At 39.8% G+C, this 16270-nt stretch overlaps 1 protein-coding gene across 1 annotated transcript in view; it reads left to right on the top strand.

The window, feature by feature from the left end:
• LOC107627276 (protein TsetseEP-like) overlaps nucleotides 14581–16270 on the top strand; it is an 11226-nt gene continuing 9536 nt past the window's right edge. The window contains exon 1 of the mRNA XM_016330126.1: nucleotides 14581–15054. Coding sequence (XP_016185612.1) covers nucleotides 14581–15054 — 474 coding nt within the window. The remainder of the gene's footprint in view (nucleotides 15055–16270) is intronic.

Raw genomic sequence — 16270 nt, 5'->3', positions numbered from 1 at the left:
TTCTTAATGTTAGAGGCCACGTTAACTAAGTTAACGTGGACTCTAACATGGCCACTCATGATCTTGGTCCAACGTTAGTTTTAATGTTAAGTGTCACTAACGTTGGCTCTATTTCTTAACGTGGGCAATGATGGCTTCGAGAGGGTTATTGGCAATCACTTTTCTCATTAACTTTGCAAGTTACTCCCATTCCACGTTAGTGTTAACGTTAGTGCAACTAACGTAGCCACTAATGTGGTTCTTCTTTGCTTCCTTTGTCCTGAAATTAAGCAATAAAGTGCATCAAAGTTCTAGTCCAAGTCATGGGAAATGCAACATCCAATTTGTCCTTAAATTCATGCAAAATCCTCATGAAATCATGTAAAATGCATAATGTATGCTTGAATCAAGATGTAAGTGAATATCTACCCAAAACTAGCTTATTTCCTAGGGAAATGCATGAAACTACCCTAAAAATAGTAAAGAAAAGGTCAGTGAAACTGGCCAAAATACCCTGGCATCAATCCTCCTAGACCCATTTAATTGAGCATTACACCAATCCATGCCCTTCAATTTTGAGCTTCCAACCATAATGAGTCTAGATTTAGAACGCCAACCATAATGAGTCTAGATTTAGAACACCAACCGCTAAACATCCTCCTCTTTTGCTTAATTCCACAAAGCGCCCTAAGTTGGCCATCCGTCTCAAACAAACCATACTCAAGTGGGATAATAAAGCTGAGGGTTAGGAGTTTTACCCACTCAAGAGAAGGATTGGATGGTGAATTAGGTGAAGGAGTTTCCAAAGATCTTGATAAAGCATGCTCTACTCCCGTCCATCCTCTTCTAGAGGCTTCCACCATTTTGGCAAGGTTTTTCAAGTTTCTCCTCTTGCCAAGCTTCCTCCAGCTCACATTTGTCTTCACCAATTTCTTCTATCTCTTCCCCATCACTCTCATCATTGATAGGAGGTCTCGTGAAGTCTACCTTATCATCAAGTCTAAGCATTTTGGGAAAGGACTCTTCAAACTCGAAAGGATCAAATGTTGATGCGAAATCATCATAGATAGGAGGGCATGTTGCTTGGAGTACTTCTTCCAGTTCTTCACTCACAATAGGTCTTGGAGGTTGCACATCCTCCTCAACCTTGCACTCTAGTCCACCGGGAGAAGGTTCAACAAGATCGTCAAGGGGATTGATCAATGTGGGCAAAAAATCATTAGTGATGGAGTCCACTTCTTGATCAATTTCCTTCAACTCTCTGTTTACTTCTGTAACTTTACTCTCCTCTTTAACATCTTTTATGTGCTCAACATATCCCAAACATCCACCCACTACTTCCTTGTGTTCGCTAATCCCTACCTTCTTCTCTTGTTGCACTTCTTGCTTCAACTCTTATTCCTCACCATGGAGCTTCAAGTTCATTCCCTCACTAAGCTCTTTGATTGTTTCTCCACATTCAACATTGGCGGTACTTAGGGTGCATGAGCTTAGGTGAAATGTTAGGTGATTCACAGCTTCTATCATGCTAGCTATCCTTACTCTTAGCTCCTTAAACTTAGTTTCATCCTCCTCTTGTCGCCTTAAGATACGAGATTTAAGGTCTCTCAGTTTTAATATGAAGGCTTCGTTGGGAGGTGGTAGTGGAAGATAGGGTTCAGTGTTTGAGGGAAGATTGTTGATGTTGGAAGGTGGTTCATATTGGTGGAATTCTTGAGGTGATGTATGTGGAATTTGTGGTTCTTGGGAGTATTGGTATTGGGATGGTGGTGGTTGTTCTAGATGTGGTTCATATGGTGGTTGATATGGTGTGTATGAGTTATGGTCATATAGAGTTGAATGGTGGTAGGAGGATTGTGAGTATGGTGTATGGCTATATTGAGGAATAGGATCATATGCATATGACGATTGTGGTTGACAACCACAATGAGGATCATCACACATATTGGATTGATACACATTAGGATCAGGATTATACCCATAATAGCTCGGAGGAGGTTGTTGCCATGAAGGTTGTTCATAAGCTTGGGGTTCCTCCCATCCTTGATTTCCAAATCCTTGATGTATATCCTCATTGGAGCTTTCATTTCCTACAATATAGTTTGAATTACACTCATAGCTAAAAGGATAAGAATTCATAGTGAAAGAGGAAATAAAAACAAAGATTAATAAGAAACAAAGAAAATAAAATCCTAAACAAGCAAAAACTAGCAAACAAACCAAAATTCAAGCTATTCACAATATATACAATAGCCAATAACATAGCACCATTGTGTTTCCCGGCAACGGCGCCATTAATTTGATAGGCGAAGAATTGTTGTCGGTCTAGATTTTCTTCCTAAAGAAGGGAATTAATTCGTTGTGAGCATAGCTCCAAACCAACAAACAATCCACGCAATCAAATTAAAGTATGGGTTTTGTGTCATGAATAATGAACCCCAATGAAAATTTACCGAAGTATTTGGACTTCGGGTCGTCTCCCTAGGATACAATGAAGTGCTCAATTATTGGCTATAAAGGGGTAAGGGGGGGTTTTTGGTTTATAAGAGGGCAAGAAAAGTAGATCAAGCAAGTAAGTGAAGAAAACAAGATAAAGAACTCTTGGCTAAGATTTGGGTAATTAAGATCATCATCCTTGTCAACAAACCAAATATTGATAATCATGAGAGGCCAACCTATTAAGTCTACTTCCCAAAAGCTTTAAGTACGTCACATCTACCCCTAAGCTTGAAGTACTTCAAATAGGTTTGATCACATCAACTCTTAAGTCCCAACCTACCTACTAATTAACTTAGTAGTGGGTTAGCGTCAATGGGGAACAGCAGAGCTCCACACCTTAATCTATGGTGTGTAGAAACTCTACCGTTGAAATTACATAAGTGATAATGGAGTTCATTAGTCTCGGCCCCAGAGGGGAACCTGAGTAACCAAGACTTTGAATACAATAATAAAAAGTTCTATTTATACTAAACTAGTTACTAGGGTTTACAGAAATGAGTAAATGATGCAGAAATCTACTTTCGGGGCCCACTTGGTGTGTGCTTGGGCTGAGCATTGAGCTTTACACGTGTAGAGGCTTCTCTTAGAGTTGAACGCCAGTTTGTAACCTGTTTCTAGCGTTTAACTCCACTTTGCAACCTGTTTCTGGCGTTTAACTCCAGAATGCAGCATGGAACTGGAGTTGAACGCCAGTTTGCGTCATCTAAACTCGGGCAAAGTATGGACTATTATATATTTCTGGAAAGCCCTAGATGTCTACCTTCCAACGCAATTGAGAGTGCGCCATTTGGAGTTCTGTAGCTCCAGAAAAACCACTTTGAGTACAGGGAGGTCAGAATCCAACAGTATCTGCAGTCCTTCTTCAACCTATGAATCTGATTTTTGCTCAAGTTCCTCAATTTCAGCCAGAAAATACCTGAAATCACAGAAAAACACACAAACTCATAGTAAAGTCTAGAAATGTGATTTTTATTTAAAAACTAATAAAAATAGACTAAAAACTAACTAAATTATACTGAAAACTATGTAAAAACAATGCCAAAAAGCGTATAAATTATCTGCTCATCACAACACCAAACTTAAATGGTTGCTTGTCCCCAAGCAACTAAAAATAAAATAGGATAAAAAGAAGAGAATATACTATAAATTCCAAAATATCAATGAAACTTAGTTCCAATCAGATGAGCGGGACTTGTAGCTTTTTGCCTCTTGAATAGTTTTGGCATCTCATTTTATCCATTGAAGTTCAGAATGATTGGCATCTATAGGAACTCAGAGTTCAGATAGTGTTATTGATTTTCCTAGTTCAGTATGTTGATTCTTGAACACAGCTACTTTATGAGTCTTGGCCGTGGCCCTAAGCACTTTGTTTTCCAGTATTACCATTGCCTTTTGGTTTTAAGGGCTATTGGCTTTTTCTGCTTGCTTTTTCTTTTTCTTTCTCTCTTTTTTTTTCGCCATTTTTTTCTCTTTTTTTTCGCAATTTTTTTTTCTGCAAGCTTTGTTCTTCACTACTTTTTCTTGCTTCAAGAATCAATTTTATGATTTTTCAGATTATCAAATAACATGTCTCCTTTTCATCATTCTTTCAAGAGCCAACATATTTAACATTCATAAACAACAAATTCAAAAGACATATGCACTGTTCAAGCATTCATTCAGAAAACAAAAAGTATTGTAACCACATCAAAATAATTAAACTAGTTTCAAGGATGAATTTGAAACCATGTACTTCTTGTTCTTTTGTTTTTAGAACATTTTTTTCATTTAAGAGAGGTGATGGATTCATATTCATAACTTTAAGGCATAGACACTTAGACACTAGTGATCATATAGTAAAGACACAAACATAAATAAAACATAAAGCTCAAAAATCGAAAAACAGTAAAATAAATAGACAAGAGATTAAGGAATGAGTCCACCTTATTGAGGGTGGCGTCTTCCTCTTCTTGAAGAACCAATGGTGCTTTTGAGCTCCTTTATGTCTCTTCCTTGTCTTTGTTGCTCCTCCCTCATAGCTCTTTGATCTTCTCTAATTTCATGGAGGATGATGGAATTCTCTTGGTGCTCCATCCTTAGTTGTCCCATGTTGGATCTTAATTCTCCTAGGGGAGTGTTGATTTGCTCCCAATAATTTTGTGGAGGAAAGTGCATCCCCTGAGGCATCTCAGGAATTTCATGGTGAGGAATTTCCTCATGCTCATGTTGAGGTCCATGATCTCTTATTTGCTCCATCCTTTTCTTAGTGATGGGCTTATCCTCTTCAATGAGGATGTCTCCCTCTATGTCAATTCTAGCCGAATTGCATAGGTGGCAAATGAAGTGAGGAAAGGCTAACCTTGCCCAAGTGGAGGACTTGTCAGCCACCTTGTAAAGTTCTTGAGGTATAATCTCATGAACTTCCACCTCCTCTCCAATCATGATACTATGGATCATGATGGCTCGGTCTATAGTAACTTCAGACCGGTTACTAGTAGGAATGATTGAGCGTTGAATGAACTACTCAAGTCGGATCTCTGGATACTCATTCTTTTTTAGCTTGAAAGGAACCTCAGAGATTACTTTCTTCTTGGCCACAACTTCATAGAAGTGGTCTTGATGGGCCTTTGAGATGAATCTCTCCATCTCCCATGACTCAGAGGTGGAAGCAATTGCCTTTCCTTTCCTCTTTCTAGAGGTTTCTCTGGCCTTAGGTGCCATAAATGGTTATGAAAAAACAAAAAACTATGCTTTTACCACACCAAACTTAAAATGTTTGCTCGTCCCCAAGCAAAAGAAGAAAGAAAGTAGTAGAAGAAGAAGAAAATGGAGGAGATAGGGGAAGAAGATGTATCCGGCTAAGGAGAAGAAGAGAGGGTTGTGTTGTGTGAAAATGAAGAAGGAGTGAGGGGTTTATATAGGAATGAGGGGGGTTTAGGGTTCGGCCATTAGGGTTGGGTTTGGGAGGGAAATTAGTTTGAATTTTGAAGGTAGGTGGGGTTTATGGGGAAGAGAGGATGGATGTGAGTGGTGAAGAGGTGATGGGAAAGAGGGATTGAGGTGATTGGTGAAGTGTATTTGGGGAAGAGAGTTATGAAAAGGTGTGAAGAGGAGAGAAGAAAATGTGGGGATTCTGTGGGTCCACAGATCCTGTGGGGTCCACAGATCAAGTGGGGTCAAGGACTTAACATCCCTGCTCCAATTAGACGTGTAAAACGCCCTTGTTGTGCAATCCTGGCATTTAACGCCAGACTGCTGCCTGTTTCTGGCGTTAAACGCCCAAATGTAGCTTGTTTCTGGCGTTTAACGCCAGGCAGATGCTTGTTTCTGGCGTTAAACGCCAGCTTGGTGCCTGTTTCTGGCGTTAAACGCCAGACAGATGCTTGTTTCTGGCGTTTAAATGCCAGACTACTCTCCTCCAGGGTGTACTGTTTTTAATGCTGTTTTTCATTCTGTTTTTGATTTTTCAGTAGTTTTTGTGACTTCACATAATCATCAACCTAATAAAACACGAAATAACAAAAAGAAAATAAAATAAATATGATTAAATAACATTGGGTTGCCTCCCAACAAGCGCTTCTTTAATGTCAATAGCTTGACAGTGAGCTCTCATGGAGCCTCACAGATAATCAGAGCAAGGTTGGAACCTCCCAACACCAAACTTAGAGTTTGAATATGGGGGTTCAACACCAAACTTAGTGTCTGGTTGTGGCCTCCCAACACCAAACTTAGAGTTTGACTATGGAGGCTTTGGTTGACTCTGTAGTGAGAGAAGCTTTTCATGCTTCCTCTCCATGGTTACAGAAGGAGATCCTTGAGTTTTAAACACAAGGTTGTCCTCATTCAGTTGAAGGGCTAACTCTCCTCTATCCACATCAATCACAGCTCTTGCTGTGGCTAGGAAGGGTCTTCCAAGGATGATGGATTCATCCTCTTCCTTCCCAGTGTCTAGGATTATGAAATCAGCAGGGATGTAAAGGCCTTCAACCTTTACTAACACATCCTCTACTTGTCCATAAGCCTATTTTCTTGAGTTGTCTACCATCTCTAATGAGATTCTAGCAGCTTGCACCTCAAAGATCCCTAGTTTCTCCATTACAGAGAGTGGCATTAAGTTTATTCCTGACCTCAGGTCACACAGAGCCTTCTCAAAGGTCATGGTGCCTATGGTACAGGGTATTAAGAATTTGTCTGGATCTTGTTTCTTTTGAGGTAATTTCTGCCTATCCAATGCATTTAGTTCATTGGTGAGTGATGAGCGGATAATTTATACGCTTTTTGGCATTGTTTTTAGGTAGTTTTCAATATGTTTTAGTCACTTTTTATTATATTTTTATTAGTTTTTAAATAAAAATCACATTTTTGGACTTTATTATGAATTTGTGTGTTTTTCTGTGATTTCAGGTATTTTCTGGATGAAATTGAGGGAGCTGAGCAAAAATCTGATTCAGGCTGAAAAAGGACTACAGATGTTGTTGGATTCTGACCTTCCTGCACTCGAAATGGATTTTCTGGAGCTATAGAAGTCCAAATGGCGCGCTTTCAATTGCGTTGGAAAGTAGACATCCAGTGCTTTCCAGCAAAATATATTAGTCCATACTTTGCTCAAGGATAAATGACGTAAATTGGCGTTCAACTCCAGTTCCATGTTACATTCTGGCGTTAAACGCCAGAAACAAGTTACAAGTTGGAGTTGAACGCCAGAAACAGGTTACAACCCAGCGTTTAACTCTGGAAACAGCCTAGGCATGTGTAAAGCTCAAGTTTCAGCCCCAGCACACACCAAGTGGGCCCCAAAAGTGGATTTCTGCACTATCTATCTTAGTTTACTCATTTTCTGTAAACCTAGGTTACTAGTTTAGTATTTAAACAACTTTTAGAGATTTATTTTGTACCTCATGACATTTTTAGATCTGAAATTTGTACTCTTTGATGGCATGAGTCTCTAAACTCCATTGTTGGGGGTGAGGAGCTCTGCTGTGTCTCGATGAATTAATGCAATTATTTCTGTTTTCTATTCAAACACGCTTGTTTCTATCTAAGATGTTCATTCGCACTTCAATATGATGAATGTGATGATCCGTGACACTCATCACCATTCTCAATCTATGAACACATACCTAACAACCACTCCCGTTCTACCTTCGATTGAATGAGTATCTCTTGGATTCCTTAATCAGAATCTTCGTGGTATAGGCTAGAATCCATTGGCAGCATTCTTGAGAATCCGGAAAGTCTAAACCTTGTCTGTGGTATTCCGAGTAGGATTCAGGGATTGAATGATTGTGACAAGCTTCAAACTCACAAGGGTTGGGCGTAGTGACAGACGCAAAAGGATCAATGGATCCTATTCCAACATGAGTGAGAACCGACAGATGATTAGCCGTGCGGTGACAGTGCACCTAGACCATTTTCACTGAGAGGACGGATGGTAGCCATTGACAACGGTGATCCACCAACACACAGCTTGCCATAGGAGGAACCTTGCGTGCGTGAAGAAGAAGACAGGGGGAAAGCAGAGATTCAGAAGACAAAGCATCTCCAAAACTCCAACATATTCTTCATTACTGCATAACAAGTATTTATTTCATGCTCTTTTATTTTTTGCAATTCAAACTGATAATCATAATTAATCTCCTGACTAAGATTTACAAGGTAACCATAGATTGCTTCAAACCAACAATCTCCGTGGGATCGACCCTTACTCACGTAAGGTATTACTTGGACGACCCAGTGCACTTGCTGGTTAGTTGTGCGGAGTTGTGAAAAGTGTGAATCACAATTTCGTGCACCAAGTTTTTGGCGCCGTTGCCGGGGATTGTTTGAGTTTGGACAACTGACGGGTTTATTTTGTTGCTTAGATTAGGAAAATTTTTTCTTTTTTGGTTTAGAGTCTTCTATCATTGTTTTTGGTTAAATTTTTTTTTTTAAATTCTTATTTTCTCTTTTTAAATTTTTCGAAAAATTTTTAAAAACTAATAATTGAGTTTTCCTGTTTGAGTTTAGTTTCATATTTTAAGTTTGGTGTCAATTGCATATTTTTATTTTCTTTTAAATTTTTGAATTTATATTCATTGTTCTTTCTTAATCTTCAAGTTGTTCTTGTTTATTTTCCTTGTTTGATCTTTAGTTTTTCTTATTTTGTGATTTTTCTTGTTTTTCTTGTGCTTTTTCAAAATATCAGTTTTCAAAAAAAAAAAATTTTTTTTACATTAAATACCTTATTAAAACACTTTAAATTTATAACTCAATTGGCTAGAGTGTTGTGTTTATGTTCCTGGTAATTAGGAATTTTCATTTTAAAACTTTTTCAAAAATAATTTTTCTTTGATTAAATCTGGTGCCAAACTTTTAAGTTTGGTGTTCTATTGTTATGTTTCTTTAATTTTCGAAAAGTTATTCTTAGTTTTCTAAAAGTTTTAAGTTTGGTGTCCCCTTTTATGTTCTTGAATCTTTGAATCTTGTTCTTGTTGTTCTTGTAAGTCTTCAAGGTGTTCTTGAGTCTTCTTTGTATTTTGATCTTAAAATTTTTAAGTTTGGTGTTCCTTGGTGTTCTCCTTCCAAAATTTTCGATAATATGGAGCATTGGATCTAAAAATTTTAAGTTTTGTGTCTTTTTATTATTTTTCTCTTTCCTCATTGAATTCAAAAATATCTTTTCCATTTATTTTAACTAATTTTTCGAAAATTACCTTTAAAAATTCATATTTTTATTTAAAAAAAATCATATCTTTTCAAAATTCAAAATCTTATTCAAAAATTTTCAAATCTTTTCAATTAATTAGTCAATTCAACATTCAAATTTCTTTTTATTTTATTTTTCTTTTAATTTTTGAAATCTATATTTTATTTTCTAATTATTTTACTTTATTTTATTTCATTTTTTCGGTTATTTTTAATTAAATAAAACAAAAAAAAGAAAAAAAATATATATTTTACTTACAATTCGCATCATCTCCCTTTCTCCGTCATGGATCTAAGTGGAAATGAACAGTCCAGAAGGACTCTGGGGTCATATGCTAACCCCACTACTGCTGCATATGGGAGTAGTATCTGTATACCCTCCATCAAAGCAGGCAGTTTTGAGCTAAATCCTCAGCTCATTGTCATGGTGTAGCAAAACTACCAGTATTCCGGTCTTCCACAGGAAGAACCTACTGAGTTTCTGGCACAATTCTTGCAAATTGCTGACACAGTACGTGATAAGGAGGTAGATCAGGATGTATACAGACTGTTACTGTTTTCGTTTGCTGTAAAAGATCAAGCTAAAAGGTGGTTAAATAACCAACCTACAGCAAGCATAAGGACATGAAAATAGTTATCAGACAAATTCCTGACTCAATATTTCCCTCCAAAAAGGATGACACAGCTAAGGGTTAATATCCAAGGCTTTAAACAAGAGGATGATGAATCCCTTTATAATGCATGGAAAAGGTACAGAGAGATGCTAAGGAAATGCCCCTCTGAAATGTTTTCAGAGTGGGTGCAGTTAGACATCTTCTACTATGGGCTTACAGAAGGAGCTCAGATGTCCCTAGACCACTCAGCTGGTGGATCTATACACATGAGAAAAACTATTGAAGAGGCTCAAGAGATTATTGATATAGTTGCCAGAAACCAGCATCTGTACATAAGTAATGGGTCCTCCATAAAAGAAGAAGCCAAAGCAGTATCTACTGAACTTGGTCCTCCAGAACAAGTTGCTGAACTCAATCAACAATTGTGCTTTCTAACAAAATAGCTAGCAGAATTCAAGGAGATGCTACAATACACTAAAAATTATAAAAAAATATGGAGGCACAATTGAATCAGACAAAACAGCAGTTATCAAAGCAGATAACAGAAGAGTGCCAGGAAGTTCAATTAAGAAGTGGGAAAACATTAAATACCTCGTTTTAGAGCAGCAGAAGGCCAAGGAAAGAACAACTGACAGAGGATGAGCAAAATATCATCCAAAATCCCTCTGAGGACAGTAAGAGCCCAGAGAGGAATGATTCTGGCGCTCAAACGCCAGAAAAGGATGGAGAGCTGGTGTTGAACGCCCAACCCATGCTCAGTTCTGGCGTTCAAATGCCACAAACAAGCAAGGAGTTGGCGTTAAAAGCCCAAAGGAAGATCAGTTCTGGCGTTCAAACGCCAGAAACAGGAAAGGAGTTGGCGTCCAATGCCAATCCAGCTTCCACCCCTGGCATTCAAACGCCACTGAGGGATCAGACACACACAAGTGCTGATAACAACCCCTCCAAAAAGGCTATCCAACCACCTCTGTAGGAAATAAACCTGCAGCAACCAAGGTTGAAGAATACAAAGCCAAAATGCCTTATCCTCAAAAACTCCGCCAAGAGGAGCAGGATAGGCAATTTGCTCGCTTTGCAGACTATCTCAGGACTCTTGAAATAAAGATTCCATTTGCAGAGGCACTTGAGCAAATACCTTTTTATGCCAAGTTCATGAAAGAGATCTTGAGTCATAAGAATGATTGGAGAGAAACTGAAAGAGTTCTCCTCACTGAAGAATGCAGTGCAGTCATTCTGAAAAGCTTCTCAGAAAAGCTTAAAGATCCGGGGAGCTTCATGATACCATGCACATTAGAGGGTAATTGCACCAAGACAGCTTTATGTGATCTTGGGGCAAGTATCAATCTAATACCTGCATCCACTATCAGAAAGCTTGGTTTAACTGAAGAAGTCAAACCAACCCGGATATGTCTCCAACTTGCTGATGGCTCCATTAAATACCCATCAGCCGTGATTGAAGACATGATTGTCAGGGTTGGGCCATTCACCTTCCCCACTGACTTTGTAGTGCTGGAAATGGAGGAGCACAAGAGTGCTACTCTCATTCTGGGAAGACCTTTCCTAGCAACTGGACGAACTCTCATTGATGTCCAAAAGGGGGAAGTAACCCTGAGAGTCAATGAGGAAGAGTTTAAGTTGAATGCTGTCAAATCCATGTAGCATCCAGACACACCAAAAGACTGCATGAAAGTTGATCTTATTGACTCTTTACTAGAGGAGATCAACATGGCTGCGAGTCTCGAATCAGAGCTGGAAGACATCTTTAAAGATGTTCAGCCTGATATGGAGGATTCAGAGGAATTGAAAGAGCCTCTGGAAATTCCTCAGGAAGAGGAAAAACCTCCTAAACTCGAGCTCAAACCATTACTACCATCCCTGAAATATGCATTTCTGGGAGAAGGTGACACTTTTCCAGTGATCATAAGCTCTGCTCTGAATTCACAGGAAGAGGAAGCACTACTTCAAGTGCTAAGGACACACAAGACAGCTCTTGGATGGTCCATAAGTGACCTTAAGGGCATAAGCCCAGCCAGATGTATGCACAAGATCCTATTAGAAGATGATGCTAAGCCAGTGGTTCAACCACAGAGGTGGTTAAATCCAGCCATGAAGGAAGTAGTGCAGAAAGAGGTCACCAAGTTACTGGAGGCTGGGATTATTTATCCTATTTCTGATAGCCCCTAGGTGAGCCCTGTTCAAGTTGTCCCCAAAAAAGGAGGCATGACAGTGGTTCATAATAAAAAAAATGAACTGGTTCCTACAAGAACAGTTACAGGGTGGCGCATGTGTATTGACTACAGAAGGCTCAATACAGCCACCAGAAAAGGATCATTTTCCTTTACTATTCATAGACCAGATGCTAGAGAGACTAGCAGGTCATGATTTTTACTGCTTTTTGGATGGCTATTCAGGTTACAATCAAATTGTAGTAGATCCCCAGGATCAAGAGAAAACTGCATTTACATGTCCATCTGGAGTATTTGTCTACAGCAGGATGCCATTTGGGTTGTGTAATGCACCTACAACCTTTCAGAGATGCATGCTCTCTATTTTCTCTGATATGGTGGAAAAATTTCTGGAAGTCTTCATGGATGACTTCTCAGTATATGGAGACTCATTCAGCTCCTGTCTTGATCACCTGACACTAGTTCTGAAAAGATGCCAAGAGACTAACCTAGTTTTAAACTGGGAAAAATGTCACTTTATGGTGACTAAAGGGATTGTCCTTGGGCATAAAATTTCAAACAAGAGAATAGATGTGGATCAAGCTAAAGTGGAAGTAATTGAAAAATTACCACCACCTGCCAATGTTAAGGCAATCAGAAGCTTTCTGGGGCATGCAGGATTCTATAGGAGGTTTATAAAGGATTTTTCAAAAATCGTAAAACCTCTAAGCAATTTGCTAGCTGCTGACACGCCATTTGTGTTTGACACAGAGTGTCTGTAGGCGTTTTAAACTCTGAAAGCTAAGCTGGTCACAGCACCAGTTATTTCTGTACCAGACTGGACATTACCATTCGAATTGATGTGTGATGCTAGTGATCATGCCATTGGTGCAGTATTGGGGCAGAGGCATGACAAGCTTCTGCATGTCATTTATTATGCTAGCCGTGTTTTAAATGATGCCCAGAAAAATTACACAACCACAGAAAAAGAATTGCTTGCAGTGGTTTATGCCATTGACAAGTTTAGATCATACTTAGTAGGATCCAAAGTGATTGTGTACACTGACCATGCTGCTCTTAAATATCTACTTACAAAGCAGGATTCAAAACCCAGGCTCATAAGATGGGTGTTGCTTCTGCAAGAGTTTGATATAGAAATAAGAGACAGAAAAGGGACAGAAAACCAAGTGGATGATCATCTGTCCCGGATAGAGCCAGTAGAAGGGGCGTCCTTTCCCTCTATTGAGATCTCTGAAAGCTTTCCGGATGAGCATTTGTTCGCCATTCAGGAAACACCATGGTTTGCAGACATTGCAAACTATAAAGCTGCAAGGTTCATACCCAAGGAGTACAGCAGGCAACAAAAGAAAAAATTAATTACTGATCTAAAGTACTACTTGTAGGATGAACCCTATCTCTTTAAGAGATGTGCAGACGAAATAATCCGTAGGTTTGTGCCTAGAGAAGAAGCACAGAGGATCTTATGGCATTGCCATAGGTCACAATATGGAGGTCATTTCGGAGGTGAGCGAACAGCCATCAAGGTCCTCCAATGTGGTTTCTACTGGCCTACACTCTATAGAGATTTCCGAGAGTTTGTACGTAACTGTGACAGTTGCCAGAGAGCTGGTAATCTGCCTCATGGTTACGCCATGCCTCAACAAGGAATCTTGGAGATTGAGTTGTTTGATGTATGGGGTATTGACTTCATGGGCCTTTCCCACCATCATACTCAAACACTTATATTTTGGTGGCAATCGACTATGTATCCAAATGGGTAGAGGCCATTGCCACACCCACTAATGATACTAAGACAGTGCTAAAGTTCCTCCAGAAATATATCTTCAGCAGGTTCGGTGTCTGATAAACCCCAAATTTGTGGTTTATTTTGTGCTTATTTTGGGGGATTTATTCACCTTTTCCCACATTTATTCAATGGAATAGCATGGTTTTGTAATTCTCCCTTGAATTGTGCTTAAATGTTAAAAAACATGCTTTTTAGGCCCTAATTTGGTGATTTTAGATCCACCTTAATTCCATTCGATGCCTTGATGTGTTTGTTAAGTAATTTCAGGTTCATAAGGCAAGTATTAGATGGAAGAAATGAGAAGAAAAGCATACAAAGAGGAGAGTGCATGAAGAAACAAAGATTTGGAATGCACCAATGGACGCACACGCTTATAAGGCGCGCACGCGCGGAAATGGTTTTTTCACAAGGACGCGCCCGCGTACATACTGCTTCCGCGCAGATTGGGAATTTGCCAGCGACGCGCACGCGCACATGGCGCGTGCGCGCCGATACTCTTACTTGGCCCACCTAATGGCAAAACGCTGGGGGCAATTTCTGAGCTGCCCAGGCCCGAATCCAACTTGTTTCTGAGTGTATTTCATGCAGAATTGAAGTCCAAGCAAAGGGGAGAGCAATTAGTTTAGCCAACATGAGCCTTTAGTTAGCTGATGAAGCCTTCATGTTAGAATTGAGAGACCTTGAATCTCGTATTTTAAGGCGACAAGAGGAGGATGAAACCAAGTTCAAGAAGTTAAGAGTAAGGGTAGCCGGCATAGTAGAAGTCGTGGGTCACCTAACATCTCACCTAAGCTCATGCGCCATAAGTACCCCAATTGTTGAAACAACCCAGGAGCTTAGTGAGGATATGAACATGGAACTCCATGGTGAGGAAGAAGAACTGAAGCAAGAAGCGCAACAAGAGGAGAAGATAGGAATCAGCGAACAAAAGGAAGTAGTGGGCGAATGTTTAGGATATGTCGAGTACATAAAGGAATCCCAAGTTGAGGAACCCTCCTCCAAGAAGTTTGGAGGGAATATCAAAGAAACGAGCAATATCGCGAGAGTAAACAATGAGTTAAAGGAAATTGATAGAGAAGTGGATTCCATCACTAGTGATTTTTTGCCCACCTCGATTAATTCCCTTGACGATCCTGTTGAACCCTTCTCCAGTACATTGGAAAGCAAGGTTGAAGAGGATTTGAAACCTCCAAGGCCTAATGCAAGTGAAGAACTAGAAGAAGTGTTCCAAGCAACAAACTCTCCTACCTATGATGATTCCGAATCAACATATGATCCTTTTGAGTTTGAAGAGTCATTCCCCGAATTGCTTAGACTTGATGATGAGGTAAAATTCACTAGACCTCCTATCTACGATGAAAGTGAGGGGGAAGAACTAGAAGAAATTGGTGAAGAGGAGTGTGAACTTGAGGAAGCTTGGCATGAGGAGGAACTTGAAGAACCTCGCCAAGTGATGGAAACCTCTAGAAGAGGATGGACGGGAGTGGAGCATGCTTTATCACGAACGGTGACCTCCCCACACTTTAGGACATGATTTATCACGATCTTTGGGAACTCCTCCACCTAGTTCGTCATCCAATCCTCAGCTTGAGTGGGTAAAACTTCTAACTCTCAGCTTGATTTTCCCACTTGAGTATGGTTTGCTCGAAACGGATGGCCAACTTAGGGCGCTTTGTGGAATCAAGCGGAAAAAGAGGATGTTTAGTGGCTGGCGTTCTAAATCTAGGCTCATTATGGTGGGAAGCTCGAAATTAGAGAGCATGGATTGGTGTAATGCTAAACTAAATGGGTCTAGGAGAGTAGTTTGGTGCTTCCATGAGAATTCTGTTTTCTCGTCGCCCGGACAAAGTCGAGACAATCAACTAGAAGATGGGTGCGAGGACAAGATATGGGATCGTGGATTATCCTATGGTAGCCATTCTCGGGAGCTCACATCTTGGAAAGAACCACACCAAAGCTTAATGAAAAAGGTTGGAACTTCTGACAACCGATTGAAGGACAAGCACTTTTGGAGGTTCAAGGATGGGTACAAGCATAAGCCACCTTGACAAGGAGCCTCCCAAGGTCCAACTTAAGGACTTAAACTAAAAGTGCTTGGTGGGAGACACCCCACCATGGTAAATGGTGCACGAATTGTGAATCACACTCGTACCATTAACCAGCAAGTGCACTGGGTCGTCCAAGTAATACCTTACGTGAGTAAGGGTCGAATCCCACGGAGATTGTTGGTTTGAAGCAATCTATGGTTATCTTGCAATTCTTAGTCAGGAAGTCAATTATATTTATCAGTTGAGTTGCGAATAAACAAGAGAGCATGGATTAAAGGTTACTTGTTATGCAGTAATGGATAATATGTTGGAGTTTTGGAGATGCTTTGTCTTCAGAATCTCTGCTTTCCTCTGTCCTCTGATTCATGCACGCACGTCCTCCTATGGCAAGCTGTGTGTAGGTGGATCACCGTTGTCAATGGCTACAATCCATCCTTCCAGTGAAAAGGGTCCAGGTGCGCTGTCACCGCACGGCTAATCATCTGCAGGTTCTCA

This window comes from Arachis ipaensis, chromosome B02 (genome assembly GCF_000816755.2).
Source record: "Arachis ipaensis cultivar K30076 chromosome B02, Araip1.1, whole genome shotgun sequence".
In the NCBI taxonomy this organism is placed as follows: domain Eukaryota; kingdom Viridiplantae; phylum Streptophyta; class Magnoliopsida; order Fabales; family Fabaceae; genus Arachis; species Arachis ipaensis.
This window is presented reverse-complemented; position numbering and strand designations above follow the sequence as displayed.